Source organism: Phytophthora sojae (genome assembly GCF_000149755.1).
Source record: "Phytophthora sojae unplaced genomic scaffold PHYSOscaffold_1, whole genome shotgun sequence".
Classification (NCBI taxonomy): Eukaryota; Oomycota; class Peronosporomycetes; order Peronosporales; family Peronosporaceae; genus Phytophthora; species Phytophthora sojae.
Genome location: NW_009258115.1, coordinates 10,273,050 through 10,292,876, shown reverse-complemented (window position 1 = coordinate 10,292,876; position 19,827 = coordinate 10,273,050). Strand labels below are relative to the sequence as shown.

The following is a 19,827-nucleotide window of genomic DNA, read 5'->3' as shown; positions in this document are numbered from 1 at the left end:
AATCCCAACACATTCTTGTGTGATCTCCGTGTCGATCAGACAGCCTACCTCACGAGCAAAGGTGGTGTTCAAGATGGACACCTCGGCACCTGTGTCGAATAACAACACAGCACGGCGGTTGTTCAGCTTCCCATGAATCTTGGCCTGATTGTACCACTTGTGCGGCGCGTAATGTTTCCAATATCCGCGTCGCTCTCCTGGTTGCAAGTCGATCTCGTCCAGGGGCGGTTCACGTGCAAACTCGTCGTCCGTCGTTCGTCGGACCGCCGAGATTCGCGGCGAGCGCTCTCGCGTGGTACGTTCCAGGTTGGATTCACATGTATTATCATTCAGGGAAGTCGTGCTCTCACTAACCACCTCTCGCGACTTCTTGGTCACATATGCATAGACGGAAACAGGTCGCTCGTCTCGTACTGGTTTCCAAGCCAGCGAGCGTCGTAGTTTAACATCTTCTCGGCGACCGGCGGCAGCATTCCCGCATGCTTGTGCGGGTCAAACCACTGGCACAATTGGTTGAAGAACTCCTCCATCGGGCATTCTCCGGCTTCGTGCACATCACCACAGGCCTTGCATAAGCATCGCTCCGTCAGGTGTTGACAACCACACTTCTGACACGTCAACAGCTTCCAGCAATCTCCTTTAGCATGGCGGCGTGAGCCACATTGGCGGCACCGCGGGCGCTCGCGTCCCGCGTCTTCATAGTCGAAGTTGCGACGCGCCGTCTCTCCGGGCGGGGCTAGCCCGGCGACGAACAACTTGACGCGCTCGTCGTTCTCCTCGTCGTGGTCGTACTGACGGTCGTCGCTGTCGTGCCTTTTGCGTTCCGAATCATACTCGTCCGACGCGACGTGGATCGCGTGAAGGGCGCGATCCGGCTGAGGCGACGGGGTCGGCGCCTTTTGGCGGAGCTTGTTCGAGCCGAAGAGAGTTTTCTTCTGGTGGACCAGCCCACGCTGTTGAGCGCGCAGCTTCTTTTCCAGTGCGACGGAGTCCGCGACTTCCATCAGCGTGGGGCGCGACGCCAGTTCTCCATCCTGAGTGTTCAGCGTCCGGATGAAGTGTTCGACATGTTCGCGCTTCTCCTCGATCGTGCCTTCGGCGTACGGGATGTTGGCCCTGAAGCGAGCCGGTACAAGTAGTCCAGCGGGGTCTCGTTGGGGCGTTGCGTCGCGTGGTAATATCGGCTGGCCAACGACATATCCTTACCGCAGTACCGGATACGCAACTGTTCCATCAGCTCGGTCCATGACTTCTTCACCTTCTTGGAGAGCTGGAGGTACGGCCCGCCGCAGGACTCGTCGCATCTTGTCCTGTCACGGCAATCGCTGCATCTTGTTTGACAGACCCAGCGATAATCGTCAAGGGCTCCAGCACGTCGCGGATCGTGCGCAACCAGAAGTTGAGGTCTCAGTCACACAGCCTCTCCATCTCGAAGGCTCCCAGTACAAAGCCCGACTCGCGCAACATCTGGAAGAGGGTCGGCGCGGCTTGGGCGACGGTGGTGATAGTTTCGATATCCGGCGCAACGAAGAGGCCCGTGAAGTTGCTCATCAGCATGGGCTTGATGAAGACCAAGATCAGGTCTTGCTCTAGCAGACGGAAGAGCTCCGTGCGTGCCACGACGTACCGCACCTCCTCGACGGTGTACTGACGTCCCGTGTCTTTGCCTTGCGGCTTGGACAGCGACTCCGTCGCCGAGTCCGGCGCGCGCAGCTTCTTCTTCTTCTTCTTCTTGGGCGACTTGCGCTTGGTGGCTACCTTGGAGGTGGGTTGTTGTTGGTCGTCGGCCTTCGCAGGCTGCCGACCGGTAGGACCGCGACTTGCGTCGCGGCCCTTCGCGGCTCCCTCGTCGGGAGCCACATCGGGAACGGCAAACTGTTCTTCGTAGCCCTCCTGGGCGTCGCTGGCCCCGTCGCCTGTCGTGAAGGTTCCCTCACAGAGCTCCACGACGCGACAGGTCTCTCTCCGTGCTCTCTTGTAGTCGGCGACCTTCCAGCCGACGGCGCACCTGCCTCCGATGCCTCTTGGATTGTGGCCCGTCATTCGAAGTAGTACTCCCGGTTCGCAGCACCATTGTGGAGTAGCGGCCTCACAGAAATCGCGTGAGCTCGTCCTCGCACAAACCCGACCCGTCCAATCTGCGGTCGCGACCGGCAAGGTTCCCGGTACTTGAGAAGCGTATCTTCGAATATAGAGCCCAAGTCTTCGCAAGCTTCAGAGTTGGGGGTTGAGGGACGCGTGTTCCTTGTCTTAGGGCGTCGGTTGTTCCTTGGGCGTGCGGACTTATCGGGCCGGCGTTTCCTGGAGCGTGTTGCGGGGCGTTATCGAGCCGACGCGGGGTCTTATGCACAGCGGTTATCAGGCCGTGCGGTCCTTCGTCTAGGCTGCGCGTTATCGGCCGCCTCCTAACTGGTATACGTTTTACGTGTCTTCGGCTCCAACACGGGGTTTGAGGGGAGGTGAGACCCGAACCAGCGAGCGACGGGGGGCGGCGTGTTCCTTGCAGCTCTTCTTGCCGACGCTTGGTGGTTCTCAGGAACCTGGCGATCTTCCGAAGAAGGGAGAACTCGGTGGTTCAGGGAAATTTCGGGACAGTGTCCTTACCCTATCATATGCCCTTGCTACTGGCTATTCGCTACCTCCTGCTTGCTAACCCTACCGTTCCGTGCCTATCCCTACTCCTGTCGTGCTTACTTAGCGGTTCTTCAACCTGATTTGCGTAACGTAATCACGCCTTCAGCTCGACGGGATTTTCTTGACGGGGTTTAGGGTCGACGGGTTTTACATGACCGGGCGTATGCACCGACTCGTCGAATCAGTCAGAATCGGCCTGATTCCGCAGCTAGTCCGTGTGTTACACGGTCCATCACCCCGTCAACCTCCTCGGCGATCCCGACGCGTCGTGTTCCATCCGCCTCGTCGGTTGTCATCACTCTCGTCTCGGCACTTCCCGTCACTCGCTTCCTGGCGCGCGACATCTCGCGAGGCGCTATTCCTCAATATATCGGATGGGTGCGCTGAGTCAGCGAGTAGGAACTCATCGGGGCTGAAGTAAAGCGGCTTGAACTCGTTCTTAGCAAGCTGTTTTGCTCTGCGTGGAAGCGTATTCAACCCCATCATCTGAGCTAAGAAAAAATGATTGACTTTTAGTAGTCACCACGTCGTGTATTTCGACTCGAGTTAAGGGATTGAAAACTGCCATCGGGAATGCGTAACGAGCATCTTCTCGTCACCACGCGAGCAGTCTTACATAATCTCCCTTTGCGTCACAAATGGTCGCTATCCGTTGCTACTGATCAAACTGCTCAGATGTAGTAATATCATTCCTCTCCCACAAATGCTACTCGGCTCCACCAAGCGCATCTCGCACCTCAGCATTGACGAGCCACTCCAATAGTGGAACAGCTTGCTGGATGCCATCTAGGGCCTTTCGTAGTTTCTTCCTGTCACCCTCGACTACTCCTCCACGACGAACGGAGACGCGAGTTTAGTATCCGTTCTGACCCCTTGCTCGTAAATTGGAAAGTGATGCAGAATTTGGTAGCAGGTATTGTAAAGTGACGAGCATTCCAGAACATTGGATCTGATGGATCTCCCTGGTAATACCATCCTTAGCAACGTCGACCAAATCTTCCGAGGGCAACAAGCATTCGCGGGCCAAACCACCGAAAGTGTAAAACCAAGTCTCCAGAACATCGTCACTGATGCCGCCAACTTGGCTTGACCCCGCAGCACGTAGCGCTCGCACCGCTCGGTGGAGCTCCTTGTACGTCCAGAGAGGCATGACGAGAGTCGTGTAGTAATTCGTCCTGATCAAGCGCTGCCATTTCTGGGCTAGTAAATATGATCATCTGAGAATTTTTCTTCGACCACAGCCTCATTGGCGGTCCATCGCACAAAAAGAGAACATGTGTCTCCTTCGCAAGCGCCTCTTTCAACGCTGTGGCACTCGCAGCTTCCAATTCGCTGGATGTGGCGGTAAGCCCGTCTAATTGTGGCTCTGGCTTGCTCTCATCCTCATAGACAGCGACTTCCGCAATACTTTTATCTTCATACGCCATCGCAATGATCCAAGTCTGGGTTCCTCCCTTCGGTGGTGCAGGAAAAAGTAGGCGTAACGTTAGAAGACGGACATGCCGATGCCTGCGGAACTTACCACCACTGTAATCGTGCGGAGAAGCAGAACTCCACACGGGCGGACACTATTGCAACTTTAGTGAAAGACAGTACAATAATGGTAAAAAAACGCCGCCCTTGCAACCACGGATTTATATCCTGGTTGATGTCCAGGACGTAAGATAATAAATTACACGCAATACTTTCCCCTTTTCGCGAGGACGACACCAGCAGGACGAACCAGCTGGCCTCCTCATAGCTTCAAGCGGTGCTTGAAGCTAGACAAGCGCGCGGCAGTGCCGCCGCGGCATCTACTCGTGCGAGCTTTTCATCCCCGATTTTCGGCTCCGTACATTGCAAACTGATGTGCGTTAGTCGTTTATCCCTGCATGTGCGATAGCAGAACGAAGCACAGATCATTACCTTCATGACTTCATGACATACCTTGAAATCCTTATAACCAAAGGTCGTTGCTTCGATATCCTCAATTCGCACGGGATTCTGTGGCCTTCGTCCTGATCGAGCTGTCTCCTGTGTAGTAGTAGACAGTTATGCCGAGGCAGCGGGCAATTCGACTTTCGCGACGTCGAGCTGGAGAAAATAAGTTCGAAATTGTGATCGTTGGGTGGCGCATCTACATGTAGAAAGAAGTGCAAGAAGTGTACGTGCTGAGGCAGCTACACATTGTATCATGCACCGGCCACATAACTGCATTGAGTCGCATGTAATATACTATATAGAAAAGTTTACTAACTAGTTAGTAGTGCCCCATAGCGAAGGGAAAGCGGGGTAAGTGCTCCTACAACAAAAGCGCTCTATTAGCGTCTCGTAAAGCTTTCACGTGTTAGCATCTGCGTGTAGTTTAGCGGGCGGGCGCAACATTTGCGACTTCGACAAGGAAGAATGAGCAGCCGTGGCCTACAGCGTGAAGTAGTTAGTGGATCGGTACGTCCAAGGCCATTCACAAACCGGCGTAGATGTTCGCTGTGTTTCGGGAGGACTACATGATCGGCGTTGAAACGGAGGTGAGAGGGTCACGCCGTCTCGTCCTACTAGTTTTGCCGGCAGTGGTCAACCGTTGATCGTTGATCATCAATGGGTTAGAGTGCACGCGGTCCAAAAGGCTCGACAGGATGTGGACACTGTCGTGCCCAGGACTTGACTGATGCAGATCTCCATGAAGATGCGATCTGTCGAGTTCTTCGGCTCGAGTCACTGGTCTCAGGTACTACTCGCCCCCAGCATATCAGTCCTACCCAGGGCATTAGTGCCCGAAGATAGTCTGTACAATTGTCGTCCACGGAGAAGGCCCCGTTCTTCGAGAACGAGTACGACAATGAGCTGGGCTTGGGCCAAAACGTATTTAACTCGACTGGAACGAGGAGCACGCCACTCCCTCTTTGCAGACCGCAACGTCGGGTCCCATATCACGCTCGTGGTTGCATTCTCATTCGGTCGTGCTAGTCCCATTGTTAGGATGCTTCCACATATCAAAGTGCGGATGATGATCTGTGAGCTGTAGGGCTCAACAGATATGTGCTTTCGGGCGGACATCGAGGCTGCATACCACGGGCCATGGAGTACTGTACACTTACTGACTGGCGATGCAGTTGCCGTACAATCTTATAATTTATAGCAGAATGGTTGTTGGCGTGCCGTGATTCACGGCACCCCAACAACACGGCTCATTGGATGGCCACTAAGTTGAAGTGCTAAACCTTCATATTTTTATGCGGTCCCTCTAGAACTTTATGTGCGTCCTATACCGAAAAGGCACAGAACGGGTGTCTCGCTCCAGTTTAGAACTTACCGCCGCGGCAAGAAGTAGTAGCCCTGGACGCGCGCATGTGTAAGGTTAAGTAAGGCGAAGTCAGTTCTTACAGGTGCTTGTAATTGGTTCAAATGACGTCTCTAACCGGTTCAACTGGCGTTTGCTTACGCACTTTGTTTGTCAGTGTAAGCCGCTGTTGAACTTCATACCCCGCAGCTACTCCATCCGTAAGCCACCCGTGATGGCGCCCACAGTACCGCCACACTGTGCGCTTCGGTCATGCACGCTGTGTCGCCTGGAAGCCGTCCGAGGTAGTCGAGTTCATCCGGTGGTCAATCAAATGTGCTGAGCAATCACGGCGAGGTCACAAGAGCAGCACGCGAGGCAACGAACACGACGAAGTGCAAGCTTGTCTACTTGCATTACAATCGGATAATGCTTTTGGTGTTGTGATGGCATGGCTGTCGAGCAGGTTATGTCTAAGAACGATTTCGATCGCGTTCAAGGACGAGCTGTCAGCATCGGCCCAGAAGGTGGCGAGGTTAGCAGAGATAAGTTTGTTAATGTCTACGTCAACCTCACACTGCTGCCCTTCATGCGTCGAGTTAACCCCTCCAAACCGGAGCCCCAAAAGTTTTTTTCATATGCAGTATGCAGCATAATTAGTCTTGACGTTTGTATATAAAGGGATCGGGTTGGCGGCAAGCGAAAGGCTGAGCTTTGCAAAAGTGTGTAGAACGGTGCTAAAACTGCTGTATACTGCATGTTGTTTGCCAGCGCCACACAGCTAAGCTGCATTACACGGGTTACCAAGGAAATGGACAGGGCACTACTGGAACAGAACACGTGCCCAGCGGCACTGCACCTTGTCCTCATTTTCTAAAATTTCGAAAATCAAACTTCCCATACAATGAATCATATACAGGTTGGGGTGTCAACCCTAGCTGGTAACGTGATCATACTTTGCTGGTAAGGCAGTCAAAGGAAACGCCACGGCGCGTTTTTGTTGTATACAAATATCTAATGAAGTAAGCATCCAGCATCAACAGCTGCTTGAACACGCGTCTAGCAGTGGCTCGATGCTCATAAACTGGGGTTGTAGGATGCAGGACAAGATTGGCCTGCCCGAACATGATGCCGGTTGAGATGGACGTGGGCGAAAACAGGCGATTGACGCTGCACTACAGTGGTAAACAGAGTGCTTACTGAACAAACAACACGCATGCAATCAGCGGTTATTCTGCATTATACAGCCTAGCATCAGGATAATATGCAGCTTAATCACAACGGGAACGTACGACAACGTTTGCTTGACGCAGAGATCCGTGGAGTGTCAGGCAACGCTCTACCGCCGTTGTACTCGGATGGTGTTGCCTTCAATATGTTTTTCATGTAGGCATCACTCGGGCGACGTCTCAGCAGGTCGTAGCAGCATCACGTACATGGTTCTGGGCCTTCATGAAGGGAAAATCGGACGTCGTCAGCCGCACTTGTCATGCCCGCCCGCAACCCGTTATGAACGCATTAGCAACTTTCACGTTCTGGCACTTGGTACTTGGTCGTGGTGAAAACACGAGCTGACATGCTATCCAACCATGACACGACCGGGAATCCTTTCGCCTAAGAACGTATACTGTAGGAACTAAGTCGACTCACGGAATGCTAGGATAAATATCATTGTTTTTCATTGTGGATATACGCTGTTACTTGGTGGCTACCTAAACGGAATAGCTCCGTTTCCGTTGTCATCTTGCGAACTAAGATGTCTTTCCGCCTCGTTGACACTCCGCACAGTACGCAGATAGATCTTCATGTGATTCCTCACCAACACTTCATCGTTGTCCCCGGACGTGTTTAAACGTTCTTGGCAAACTCAACACAGCTGCGGTCCATCTTTTCGTCATACGGAGCGCAGCGAGGCTCCATGCCTTCAGCGAAGCCAATCGCGCTAGTTTCGGTCGTTGTTGTCTGCAAACAACTTGTGGATGATCCCGCTAGCCTTATCAACGGCGCCTGAACAGCGTATTCAGGGTAATATTCAGTATAAGATGCAGCTTACAACACAGTATAGTACATCCATGCAACATAACACGCAACTTACCCGACTTGCTCAGCGCTGAAACCGTACTTGAATCATGATCAGTTGGTTACGTCCGCTGTAGCAGGGAGCTCTCAGTGGCAACCGCGTAGCTCGTCCGACTGACGTCAGCGGCGGCAGCGATTCGAGCACCACTAGCTGCACACCGAAGGTAGACTTAATCCGAGAAGAAAGCCGTAACAAAGTCGAAGTATGGGAAAGGGTCGTTGCTGGAGTACGGGTTCCGAGTCGAGAACTGCACACAGAGCACATAAGCGCGTAAGAGGTTTTTTAGCTAGCATAAACCAATGGAATCATACGAATTGCGTATACCTCACCCAACGATTCATCGCCACGGACACGTTTACGCCGTTGGTGTTGCTTGCGTTGCATCCAGACCGCAGGTAGAAGTAGTGGTCGCCGAGCCCGTGTCCAGACTTTCTCCAGCAGGTTATCACCAGAGCGGTTAAGCTCGATCTTCCCCCGCACAGCTTCTCTGTCGATGTGTGCTCCGCGCGCGCAAATTCTCGAATGAGGCCGGTTTTCTAAAAGCGGCGAGCGGCCAAGTGCTGAACCACTCGTTTGGAGTGTCCCAAAAGCCTCTAGTATCATAAGCAAATCCGTTGCAGTACGGTGAACCCGCCAGATTCCATATTTTAAATTTAGACAAAGTGTATGTCCTTTCCTATGTTGCAAAAGAAAGGCGCGAACAGAAACCCGACAATTTTTAAACTTAAAGTTTGTATACCCTCGTGTCGGGGGAAAGGACACCCATACAAATTTCAAGTCAAAAATCGCTTTAAACTGAATATATTCAGTTTAAGTGGAAGGCTATGCTGCATTATCCAGCATCCGGGTTGGAGGGGTTAAAGCTCAAAGAGAAGACCTTTATTAGATAGCACTGTCGATAGAGTGGAGTTTTAAGGTAAGTGACAACCATTTATCTGTATGGAAAACAAAGCAAGCGAAAAGACACTGTGGTGTAGTCATCCGCCACGCACTATGAGGCTAAAACACCGCGGGAGTTCATCTTTAATCTAGCAGAATAAGAACAGCTAATACGTGGTCAAACAGCAATGCTTTCGTGTTCGTTGGCTGTAAGTGGTCTTGTGGCTGCACGTTATTCAAGCTAACAACTCCCTGCATGTACGCGAAGATCTCAACACCTTGCATCTAATGTATCTGTTTTTCATCTTCGGAACTGACCTGGGCATATGGGTAAGATACGCACGAATCTTCCCGAGGAGCTGCATCGACTTGTGGAGGTGTTTGGAGTCCTGGACGTGTCCTGGTCACGTCTTGGAAGTGTCCATGATTTCAATCCTGGGTCGCAACTCCTGCCAAAAAAAATCATGCATGTTTACACGAGAAAGAGCAAAACTCACTCAACATGGTCCTAGCCTAAGACTACTAAGCAAACTCGACAATTTCAAAGTGTCCGACGCGCGTAAGCCCTCGAAAGAAAGCGCAGCGTCTAGCGGATTCACCACGGTGTTCCTCTCTTTGACAGCACCTACTTCGGCTACAAGGTTGAGCTGGATTTGCTGATGCCCCGAGCTGGTCTTATGCACCAGCAAGCAAATCTGAAGTACGAAAATGACGCATGTGGTTCGCTCCTTTTTGATCATATCTCGGGCATTTTTCATGCTTTTGTAGTGATTAAAGAAGGAGAGCCAATTGCAGCTCATGGCGCGTCAAATGCAACAATCCGCGGTCCAATTGCGTGCCTAGAAAAAAGTTATCGTCCGACAAAAAAGTCGCTGCAAAAATTTCCACCCAGAGGAAGTATTTTTCAGCGGAAGGGCACTTCTTTCACCAGCGCAACTCCAAAACAATCCCATGCAAAAATATTTCAGCCAATCAAAATCGAATCTGTCCAAAAATAATATTAACCAGTAAGGACACGACGATTGGTCGCTGCATCATAACCCGAAATGGCCAGGGCTCCGCACGGCAGCGCATCGAAGAAGCTGTGCGAGAAGTGTGGCAACGGGATATCGCGCACGAACTTTTCCAAGCACGCAAAGAAATGCAAGGGAATTAAGGTACACGACACCCGGCGCGAGATTCGCAAGCGCTCATGGGTCAAGCACCGCGCCAAGCGCGTAGGAGACCAGCGCAGCCGGCGCGCGTCCGAGTCATTTCAACGGCTTGAGGGTACCGTAAAATTCTTTAATTTAATAAGGAGGACCCAAGCTTACTATTGTATACGAAGCGCTTCGGCAGCAGCTCCGCGAGGTGGCGAAGGTGCCTCTCCCTCTTAAACCCGAGCCAGCGGGGCTAATTAAGCGCCCCCTCGAGGAATTAGGCCGCAATGCGGATTTGTTCGAGTACATTTTCTCCCAGGTAGGCAACAGACATTGTCCATAGTGATGGATTGGTACTGACACGAGTTCATTTAGATGGAGACCGTCAACTTGCTGTCAAAGGCATGGTTTAACTAGACCAATCTACTACTCCACCCTGACAAGCGCCATTGGATGCCTCAGGAGTTTCAAGTACAGCCTGGCCTGAGCGCGCTTGAAGAAACATGCAAAGTGTTCAGTCTTTACAAGGCGAAAATACTTCAAGCAAGTACGAACATCATATTCGGCGAGCGTGTTCGCCTTCAAAAGTACCGGACTTACTTGCAGACGACGCATCAAGGGAAAATGGCGAAGTGGATGAAGCTGGGCGAGAAGGTACGCAACAAAAACAGTGCACTTGAAGCGCCAATCCAGGAGGAGATCGACCAATTTGGAGAAGGTAAAGCTTGTGCGACCCTAGCTGAGTTTGAGGCAGTTTAGAAGGCTGGATTCATCGAGAAGGATAACGCATACGAGGCGAAGATGAAGACCAAGGAAGACCAGCTGGCGAACATGAGACGGTTTAGGGAGACATTTGGGTCTGATTCGGATAGCGAAGATGCCTAAACACAATGTATAGGTCTATTGGAATACATGTCCCACTTTTAACAAGACCCAAAGTACTACGACAAGACTAAAAGTACTAAACAAGACTCAAAGTACTAAGACAAGACTCAAAGTACTAGGAGTTAAATGAGTGGCTCCGACGTTCACAATCCATTTGGCTGGACACGAAGCACTCCGTCACTCTCAGCATGGCATCGCATACAACCTCGTTTCGAGAACTGTTGCAAGGCGGAATTGCTACAGCCACGCACGTAATTAAGAAGGAGACGAGAGATGTTTACGCGTCGTACTTCAAGAAGTTTTGTGAGTTCTGCATCGCGAATGAATACCCCGACCCTGCGGCTGTGCGCCACCATGAGCTTTCGTCTCTTATGGTTGCGTTCATGGAAAGTGTGTCTGCGTCTGCAGCTGTGTCTAACCAAACGGCGGAGAAGATCCGGGCAGCGGTCGCCAATTACTATGGAAGTTACGAACGTCGAGACGCCGCAGGACCTGACAAGTGGATGGTAGTCACGGACGCCAACGGCAACAAGTACGGGTTGGGCAACCCTGCCAAAGATGCTTTTGTTCGCCAGTTCATGCGAGGGTTAAGGAAGCGGAAGAGCACGGAGTTTTCGCAGCGCCAAGCTACCCCAATTTCATTGAACATGCTCCGGGTACTATACTGTCACCTGGCAAATGCGAAAGGATTCTCGGAAGTGGTTTCTCGCCGTAGCTGCGTTTGCGTTCTATGGTATGTGCCGGATCAATGAGGTGCTCAGTCTTCAGTGGAAGAATCTCACGTTAGGAATGACACGACCCAGTACAACGGACCCGAGTGTTTCCATTACATTTGGAGTTTACAAGCTTGATGGAAGAAAGACTGAGGTTGCCAAAGGACGCTGCTACAACCTGCATTGTTTGGACGATAGCGAGAACCCCATGGACGCATTGGCGCATTTGACAGCATGGCTTTCCTACGTGCAAGGGAAGACTGATCACAGCTGGACCGACGGTGACTACGTCTTTCCGGCGCTGTCAAAAGTGGCTAAAAGTGTGCTGAAGCCCGACACTGCATCCACCGGTTGTGAAAATGCGCGTGTAGAATGGGGCAAGTAGATGTCTGAGCAGGCATTCATCACCCTTCTCAACTGCGTTGTGCGAGATCTGAATCGAAACGGGAAATCGACGCGTGGCTACGTCAGGCAGGAGTGGCGTGATATCTGGTTCACATCTCACACGTTTCGTCGAGCTGGTGCGCAATACAGGTTCATGTTTGCTGTTCCCGAGCGTCGGTGGTCACTGCGCATGGTGAAGTGGTGTGCGGGATGGACCCCGAATGAGTCGTCCGAGACGCTTGTGCGCTATCTACTGGACCAAGCGGCTAATGACGAAGAAAAACAATTAGCGGACTGCTTAGCGCCGGATCGCGAAGCGCACTCGGGCTGTCCTACCACGTACTCAGGTCGGAAGCGTAACCTAACGATTCCTGTCCGACAGCCCCCATCCGCCGGTGCCATCGAAAAGCGGCTGAAAATTGTTGAGAACTCCGTCAAAGCGCTCCACGACAAGATTGACTTGCTGGTATCCGTCTTGCAACCGTCTCAGCAGTCAGTACCAGTTCCAGCAAGTGCCAATAGCAGCGAAAGTCACGTGGAGCAGGTGTCAATCCTCCCACTAGCCAAAGACTGGAAAGACATGTACCGAATGTATTGGAAAGCTGATCCGAGCCGCCACCTTTTTAAGCCAGTCAGTGAGTGGACGGCCCAAGACAAGAAGAAGAGTGGAGCCTTGCATAGCAGACTAAGCGTAGCTAAACTGATTGCGGAAGACGTGAAGGACTTTGCTCTCCAAAAGAGGATTCAAAACCCGCGGAATCTTTGTGACATTTCACTGTCAGGCTATGCAGCATATTACACCGATAATTGGCTACAGAACGCTGCCAGCTCAGACGTCAATGTACTCACGATGGACACACTGGCCCGATACATCCGCCTCGACCGTAAACGTCGTCTTGTGAAGTCTAGGCACGCGTACCTTAGAGATTAATGCAAGTATTGTTGGTCTTGTTGTAGTATTTTCAGTCGTTTTGAGTATTTAATGTCTTGTCGTAGTACTTAATGTCTTGTTAGAAAACCTAGTATTTTCAGTCTTGTTACCTTATCTTCAAGTCCTCAGAAGATAATTACCGTCGTCTTTAGTTTTATCAAATATTCTAGCAAAATTGATACTAAAGTGAACCTTAGGACTGGTTAATACTCCGAAGATACTGCGCGATGATTAGTCATGCAATCGGATTTTGCATATTTTGTTGTTTCTAGAGGCGGAAGTTGCTTCTGACTTAAGATGTATACAAAACCCAAGTAAACCGGAAGCAGCTTCAATTTCCTCACATTCACCAGGGCAACAGCGGCCTGATCAGGGTTAGGGTAAATATACAAAAGGCAAGTATATTCATCAGACCTACCCCTTCATTTTGCAAATGGAAGCGCTACTTCCCAAACTGGCGAACGATCACATTGATGATAGCACTCCGCAGCGCCGCGATGTTCCCATTGCACATCCGAATGAGTAGTTCAACCACGAGGGGGAAGCGCATATCGGGCCGCAGTCCGCAGTTTGAATTGATCATCGCTCTGGCTTCGTCCTCGCCCAGTAAGAAATCCTCTCTCGTGATCTTGCTGCGAATACAGAACCAGAACAAATCGGGCGTCGCTGGGTCCTCCAGGTGATGATGAAGCGCACGTAGCTCGGGGCTTTCGGGATCATATTCTCAATCAGCCCGCTCCAGAAGTAAAAGTCGTCGTACTTGCACTGGGCGTCGTCCAGCATGAAGACGACAAGTCCGTCACTGTACGGCACTGAGTACGTTTGCTTCACGACATCAACACCATATTGAGCCAGGAGCTCACTAGCCGACGAGTTCACGTTGCCCAGCGGTATTGGGACGCAGCGGATAGTGGGGCAGCGCAGAGCAAACAGATTCAGCAGCGACGTCTTCCCCGACCGGGCCGGAGACAGCATCAGCACGACGTTCGTTTCGTGCACCGCTCGCAGCAGTTTGTCTACTACATGTAGTTGATCACGCGAATGATGGGGCTGCTGCATGTTGATTCCATCTGGGAAGAGCTGGAAAGTGTGCAAGTGTGGAGTTTGCTCTGGAAGTTTCACTAGGAGGTGGACTTTGCCCTTACGCAGCCTGCGCTGCTTGTGAAGCCATGACTGAACGGTCCAAATCGACGACATCGGCTTTCCGTCGAGAGTGTCTTGAACCTCTTTGCGGTACTACCCTTCCTCCAGCGCTAACATGGCATCGTCCGACAGCCACGAGTTCCTCGTAGAAGCGGAAAAGATCTTGAGATCGCCGGCGTCGCACTTGATTTTGGCTGAATTCTGGGCCTTGATATAGAGTTTCAAGTCGCACACCATGTCGTTCAAGTCGGTCTCAGCGGTGAAGAGGCTCGTCGTGAGCCCAGGCAACGCGCAGATCAATCGCATCATCCTTTAGCTACGCCGAAGAAAAAAAAACTTGTGAAATGACTGCGAGGTGGAGAGATGGAAAGTGACGAAACAAGTTTTGAGTTGCTAAGTCACGGCTTGGATATCGCTCACATCCACTTGAATCCAGATAATCTCGAGGAGATGGCGAGCGTGGTGCAGGGGAAAGCTCAGGTGCCGGGGAAATAATGGCAACTGGAGGAAGGCACCATCCTGCACCACCCGAGTGGGCAAGACTATACCGCCTTTCGATACTAACGAGACGTTGCTGGAGTGTGAGAACCGCGACAACACTGGCATGAGCAAGTTGGTTGACGTGGTAGTTCCAGGCTACGGGCTCTTCAACGTCGCGCGGGAGGACGTGGTGACCTGTCCGGTCGATTGTGGCCCAACCGAGGGAGAACCGGTTAGCTCACTCTCCCTCAATCTCGATGTGACGCTGGTTCATTGGGCATGCTACTGGAACAGATCGGGTGGGCCTTCGGACTCGAATACTTGTGTGACATGGACTATGACATGTTGATGAACGCCATACTTGCATCGTGTCCGAAGCTGACGGACCTGACGATCCAAGCCTCCTACGTGGATTTGAGCCGCCTGGTCACCACTTTTGAACATTTTCAAAGCGTCGAGACTATGGCAGGAATTTCGTCTTTAACCCTGCTCAAGGTTGATGACATCGGGCTGGATCACGGTGTGAGATTCGCCGAGCTGCTCGGCGACCCAAGTTCTCGTCTCGCACGGCATTTGAAGGAGCTGTACATCACGTCGCGGGGTGATTAGGACGCCGTGGACTCCTCGACCCTCCGAGCCTTGTGGTTTGCCCTCAAGACAAACACGAAGCTCAAGAAGCTGGAGCTCATGACCCCTCCAATGTTCTGAGGCAGTGGAAACTGCGCTTCCGCCAATTTCACGGACAAGTTCTGCCACCAGAGCCCTTGGGAATGGCAGCCAAGCTTGCGTTCCTCACCGCGACAAGCATCAGAGCCGAAGTCGAGGATGACAAGGAGCCGCCATCCATTCAACGATTGGATCAACGTGTGCTCTCGCTTGTGTTGACGTTCGCTGCCACCCGAGTGGTTCGATCCGTGACACTGTTTTACCGCCTCTGACCGTGCTAAACCAGCATCGGGTGGCATTGTTTGCGTGGTGTAGTGTATTTTTCATCATTGCGTTGAGACTTCCAGATTTTTTCTACACGTAAAGGAAGAGTTCCTCCACGAGTGCAATACCGCTCTTGTGAGCATGTCCAGTTGGCTTTGACGGATGGCCTTGTGGTCCCAGGCCCCGAATCCGCCCTGGATCCGGATTGTCCCCACCGGAGTCGCGCTGCCGCCAGCGTCGCGCTCAGTGCGTCGCAGTGCCATGGCGTGTCGTCGTCACACGTGACCGAAAGGTGCTCAATAGAGTGCACGCGCTGCTGCAACGGACGAAGAGGTGCTACCAACAGCCCAGTCAGCAACATGGCGAGTGCTTCGCGAGTCACGAAGTAGTTGCCGCCTCTGCATCTCCGATTCAGATTCACGTCCATCCGTTTGATTGGGATCCCAGTGCTGACCAGGTCCAGGAGGCGGGTCACGCACACCTCGGACAACGTGACCCCGACCACATCGAGCGACATGGAATCCAAGCGGTACGTGAACGTGTTGGCACATTCACTAATAGTCTTCCCCATACCAGAGCCAGCCCTCATTTCCTTGGCATAGTAACTCTTCATCTCATCCACCAGGCCGCGCACTTGGGCGACGTGCTCGGCGTACCGATAGGAGCCTCCTGGCAGGAGGTCTCGACGCAGATCGCGACCGCGATCTCCACGCTCCTCGGTACTCGTGGATTCTTGATAAATTCCTCGTCCTGCATCATTAAAATCCGTTGCTTCGCTTCCAGAAAATCCGGACTTGGCTCGTAGTTCGACTTGTGCGAGAGGAAAAAATCCCGCCACTGGACCACCGTCGACGGATTTCCCGGTTTCTGGATGCCGACCGTCACGATAAACGTGAAGCGAGGCGCCTCCCTGTCGTGTTCAAGTTGCAGAGCAAATTTCTTGTCCTCAGCCAGAAAATCCCTTTCCAAGTTGGCGTCGACGTTGTCGTCGTTAGCGTCGAAAGCGTCTACTTCGTCGCTGAACCTGAAGGCGCATCTGTGCAGAAGAAGCTTCTGCCACGCCAGGTTATTGACGCTGTGCACGAGCACCAGCAGCTCCAGCGCCTCGCGTGTGCGCCAGTGACTGGGCTCGTGCTGCTTCGGCTGACTGGGGTCGACGTGTTGCGGCTCCAAGATGTGACGACGGTAGCGGATGTCTTCGGTGTTGAGCACCACCAAGTGGCCGTTGGGGATGATCATGAGGTGGCCTCGCAGTTGCTCGAACCAAGGAGACAGGAAGTCCCAGCGGTCGAGGGCCGTGGCTGAAGGTTGGTGATGGTGGGGGCTGTCTTGGTTGCTTGCTTGACGGTCAAGCGTGCTAATGAAATGAGGAGAGGGATAAGCAACATGCAGAGTACAGTGCCAAAATGTGATTCATGAACATATTCCCCCCCCCTCTGTTTTTCGTACTCTTGTGCATTTGTTTTTTGAAACTGATGCCCAGTAAATACATGGTCAAGTTCTCATGAAGGTTATCTGGGAATTACTACGCGCTCCGATTGAATAGATTCGAATACATTGCCCTACATTCTTCTGGCCGATAACATTTTTTTTCCTTTTTACTTTATGTTTACTCTGTAATGTTTCATTATCGCTGCAGTATCGAGTAGCGGTAAGTACTTTGAAGGAAACGACAATGAAGCCACAGCAACTACATGTAATACGAATTTCTTCCGGGAAACGTACATACGTACGATCACATCACGTACCAGGCACTGTGGTTCACAGTCTAGACTTGCTTAAAATTAGTGTTGTAGTTCAATAGTCTACTATTCACAATAGATCATCGCATACGCTACTGTAAGCAAAACCCTCTTTGGTCTTCATTATCCCCTTTTGGTGAATTTCCTATATTTTCATCACGGGTGCTTTCTTATACGCGCCCGGCCTTTATATTATATTATTTATTTATTTGAAGGATTCCCGTTCACAAAGGTCTACCGTGGAATCCGCTAATGATTCATGACGCGTTTCCAGTCACCCAACCATCGCCATTTGCCATTTCGTCCAAAATGGCGGAAGAAGGTCGAGAGCTCAAGCGTCCGCGCAGGGCCGGCCCTGGAGACCCCGCGCCCCCGTCGACATGGGACTTCCTGGCTCCTTGGTGCGACGTCCTCCGCGGCCAATTGGTGCTTGTGAGTGGCTACATCCGATTCATCAGCGAGAGATTCGAGTCCAGATCAAAGTTGCCGCCCGCCCAACTGTACCCCCGCGTCCGTGAAGCCATCGACCTGTTGGTGCTTGTCGCTCACATCGACAACAAGGTGTGGCACATGCTGATAACGGAACAGTGCAAGCTTGTCGGCGTCGCTCCCCTTGGATACGACTATGAGGAGGACGAGGATGCAAATTATTACAGTGGGGAGGAAGTATACGAAGATGACAGTGAAGACGACTAAGAAGATGAGGATCCAGACGACCTTGCCTACCTGTTTGGGGGGCCTACTGACCCCCCCGACCCGATTTTGCTTCGTTTCCAGTTCACTTTCTGGTTGAGTCGTACTGGTGGAGAAGAGTTTCTTAACAAATGGAAGTGAATACTGCTGACCGAGTCTCCGTACTACACGCCAAGTGAGGCGTACAAGCAGGCGAAGAAGCGGATTTTGGAGATGCAATCTGACAGCTTCAAGAGGCGACCGTGGGTGGATCGCGTGCTGGAAACTCCCCTGAGCCTTGAGATCGACTTTATGTCGTGCAGGAAGGAGGACCTGAGTGGGCTTCTGGTTGAACTGCACGATCTTCTTGAACACATGAGGAAAACGTCTGAGGATCTTCAACCAATTCTGGCTAAGAAGGCCGAACGAGTAGAAGAATGTGCTACAGCATTCGCTTACAAGCCGGATATTATTTCTATACGTTTGACTGGTGTCGCGATCTCGGACGTGAGGATTTCCCATATTCTGGAAGCGGCTGGAGCTTTTGGCGACCGGGAATGCACGCTGGCTTTGGCTGTTAGGGCGGATAACATGACGGAGTTGATCTCTGCGTTACTGTTAGTGCGGGAGGCTGGTGTTCATTTGAACTATCTTGGTTTAACGCTGGAAGATCTCGCTGATCGTGACAATTCTCTTCCATCAAACAAACGACGCGAGGCTTTTGCGAAGTTGCTATATGAAGCGCTGATTCGTCCGACTCAAGATGGCGCTTCAATTGGCAGTCTCAATATTTACTGCTTCAAAGCGGCCTGGTGGGAGGTTGAACAGGTGCTATCGGCCTTCTTAACGTCTCAGCTATCGATTGGAAGCATCCAATTGCCTGAAGGCAAGGACATGTATTCGTCAGATGAGTGGTGGTTCTGGAGCATACTGGCGTCGAATTTTTTTCACGTTCGCTCCTGTGTCTGCGGCTTTTGTACCTCACATGTCGGTGGTGGTTTGCATGATCCGGATATGAGCTTGGCGAATAAAAATCTTTTTGAGCTCAACAATGTTGTGCGCTTCAAAGCCAACCTCCTGGAGCAACATGGTTCTCCTGGTAGCTGCCCGGTGCGTCAAGGTGCAAAGCTGGAATTTACAGACCCATTTGGTGGACTTTCGGAAGAAGGGGGCGAGATGGATTGGAGTCTCAAACTCGACGACGGTGATCCTGTTGATCTTCCTGACGACAGCCGTGCTGAGTTTCTGAATAAGTTCTGCGCCACTGACCCGTTCTCAATCCTTCTTGTCCCGGCGTATGGGCCGTGTCGTGTCCCCCAAGAGTCTGTTGTCCTCATTGAGGACGGGGATAGTGCAAGTGAGCCAAAGGGCAAACCTTTGACTGCCTTGTCACTCTGCTTCCGTGATGGTATTTTGGATAAAGTCGTCCCTATATTCCAAGGAATCGGGTGGTCGCTCCAGACGCTTTCACTAAAGGTTTTCCCGAACGAATGTGGCGACAACAACGTGGACGATGTGCTGCCTGCAATTCTGTCTGCCTGTCCTCAACTCAAAGAATGCACGATTCGTGCTGACGTTATCGATCTGGATCGTCTCGCCGCTGAATTGGAACGATCTAGACACACCAATGGCGATGATGTTTCGACCATCTCCTCACTAAACTTATGTTATCTCAGCGATTTCGGGAGTGGAAGAGGCGTTTTCTTCGCGCAGCAGCTCGGAGAACCCACCGCACATCTCGCACAGAATTTGACGAGTCTCTACATCTCCACCAACCGTTCCACAAACCCATTGAAGAACAAACTGCTGAGCGAGCTGTGGACCGCTCTGCGTCAAAATGCCGTGTTCGAAAAGCTCAAGCTGGTCGTATCGGAACGAAACTTCAGCGCCACGTGGAGGTGGCGCTTCTATCAGCTGAACCGCTAAGTTCTACCGCCGCGTCCACTGCCGATAACG

The 19,827-nt window shown here is 51.9% G+C and overlaps 9 protein-coding genes across 9 annotated transcripts; 5 read left to right on the top strand and 4 right to left on the bottom strand.

Moving 5' to 3' along the window:
- Positions 1-3,487: 3,487 nt before the first annotated feature.
- Positions 3,488-4,061, bottom strand: PHYSODRAFT_294723 (hypothetical protein; the record flags this gene model as incomplete). The annotated part of the gene is made up of 2 exons (XM_009518673.1): positions 3,488-3,809; positions 3,898-4,061. The coding sequence occupies 2 exons, from the start codon at positions 4,059-4,061 to the stop codon at positions 3,488-3,490; spliced, it is 486 nt and encodes a 161-aa protein (XP_009516968.1).
- Positions 4,062-11,064: 7,003 nt separating this feature from the next.
- Positions 11,065-11,628, top strand: PHYSODRAFT_467055 (hypothetical protein; the record flags this gene model as incomplete). The annotated part of the gene is made up of 1 exon (XM_009518672.1): positions 11,065-11,628. One exon carries the CDS (start codon positions 11,065-11,067, stop codon positions 11,626-11,628), a length of 564 nt encoding a protein of 187 aa, XP_009516967.1.
- Positions 11,612-12,904, top strand: PHYSODRAFT_475460 (hypothetical protein; the record flags this gene model as incomplete). The annotated part of the gene is made up of 5 exons (XM_009518671.1): positions 11,612-11,743; positions 11,849-11,911; positions 11,975-12,302; positions 12,543-12,664; positions 12,791-12,904. The coding sequence occupies 5 exons, from the start codon at positions 11,612-11,614 to the stop codon at positions 12,902-12,904; spliced, it is 759 nt and encodes a 252-aa protein (XP_009516966.1).
- Positions 12,905-13,483: 579 nt separating this feature from the next.
- PHYSODRAFT_294721 (hypothetical protein) lies at positions 13,484-14,101 on the bottom strand (the record flags this gene model as incomplete). The annotated part of the gene is made up of 1 exon (XM_009518670.1): positions 13,484-14,101. One exon carries the CDS (start codon positions 14,099-14,101, stop codon positions 13,484-13,486), a length of 618 nt encoding a protein of 205 aa, XP_009516965.1.
- Positions 14,102-14,140: 39 nt separating this feature from the next.
- Positions 14,141-14,353, bottom strand: PHYSODRAFT_471977 (hypothetical protein; the record flags this gene model as incomplete). Its single annotated transcript, XM_009518669.1, has 1 exon — positions 14,141-14,353. The coding sequence occupies one exon, from the start codon at positions 14,351-14,353 to the stop codon at positions 14,141-14,143; it is 213 nt and encodes a 70-aa protein (XP_009516964.1).
- A 144-nt stretch (positions 14,354-14,497) lies between these two features.
- Positions 14,498-15,465, top strand: PHYSODRAFT_323177 (hypothetical protein; the record flags this gene model as incomplete). Its single annotated transcript, XM_009518668.1, has 4 exons — positions 14,498-14,527; positions 14,616-14,729; positions 14,822-15,128; positions 15,185-15,465. 4 exons carry the CDS (start codon positions 14,498-14,500, stop codon positions 15,463-15,465), a joined length of 732 nt encoding a protein of 243 aa, XP_009516963.1.
- A 5-nt stretch (positions 15,466-15,470) lies between these two features.
- Positions 15,471-17,323, bottom strand: PHYSODRAFT_294720 (hypothetical protein; the record flags this gene model as incomplete). The annotated part of the gene is made up of 4 exons (XM_009518667.1): positions 15,471-16,207; positions 16,252-16,814; positions 17,206-17,225; positions 17,291-17,323. The coding sequence occupies 4 exons, from the start codon at positions 17,321-17,323 to the stop codon at positions 15,471-15,473; spliced, it is 1,353 nt and encodes a 450-aa protein (XP_009516962.1).
- A 185-nt stretch (positions 17,324-17,508) lies between these two features.
- Positions 17,509-17,895, top strand: PHYSODRAFT_261148 (hypothetical protein; the record flags this gene model as incomplete). The annotated part of the gene is made up of 1 exon (XM_009518666.1): positions 17,509-17,895. The coding sequence occupies one exon, from the start codon at positions 17,509-17,511 to the stop codon at positions 17,893-17,895; it is 387 nt and encodes a 128-aa protein (XP_009516961.1).
- Positions 17,896-18,885: 990 nt separating this feature from the next.
- On the top strand, positions 18,886-19,797 carry PHYSODRAFT_323174 (hypothetical protein; the record flags this gene model as incomplete). Its single annotated transcript, XM_009518665.1, has 1 exon — positions 18,886-19,797. The coding sequence occupies one exon, from the start codon at positions 18,886-18,888 to the stop codon at positions 19,795-19,797; it is 912 nt and encodes a 303-aa protein (XP_009516960.1).
- Between the last annotated feature and the right edge of the window lie 30 nt (positions 19,798-19,827).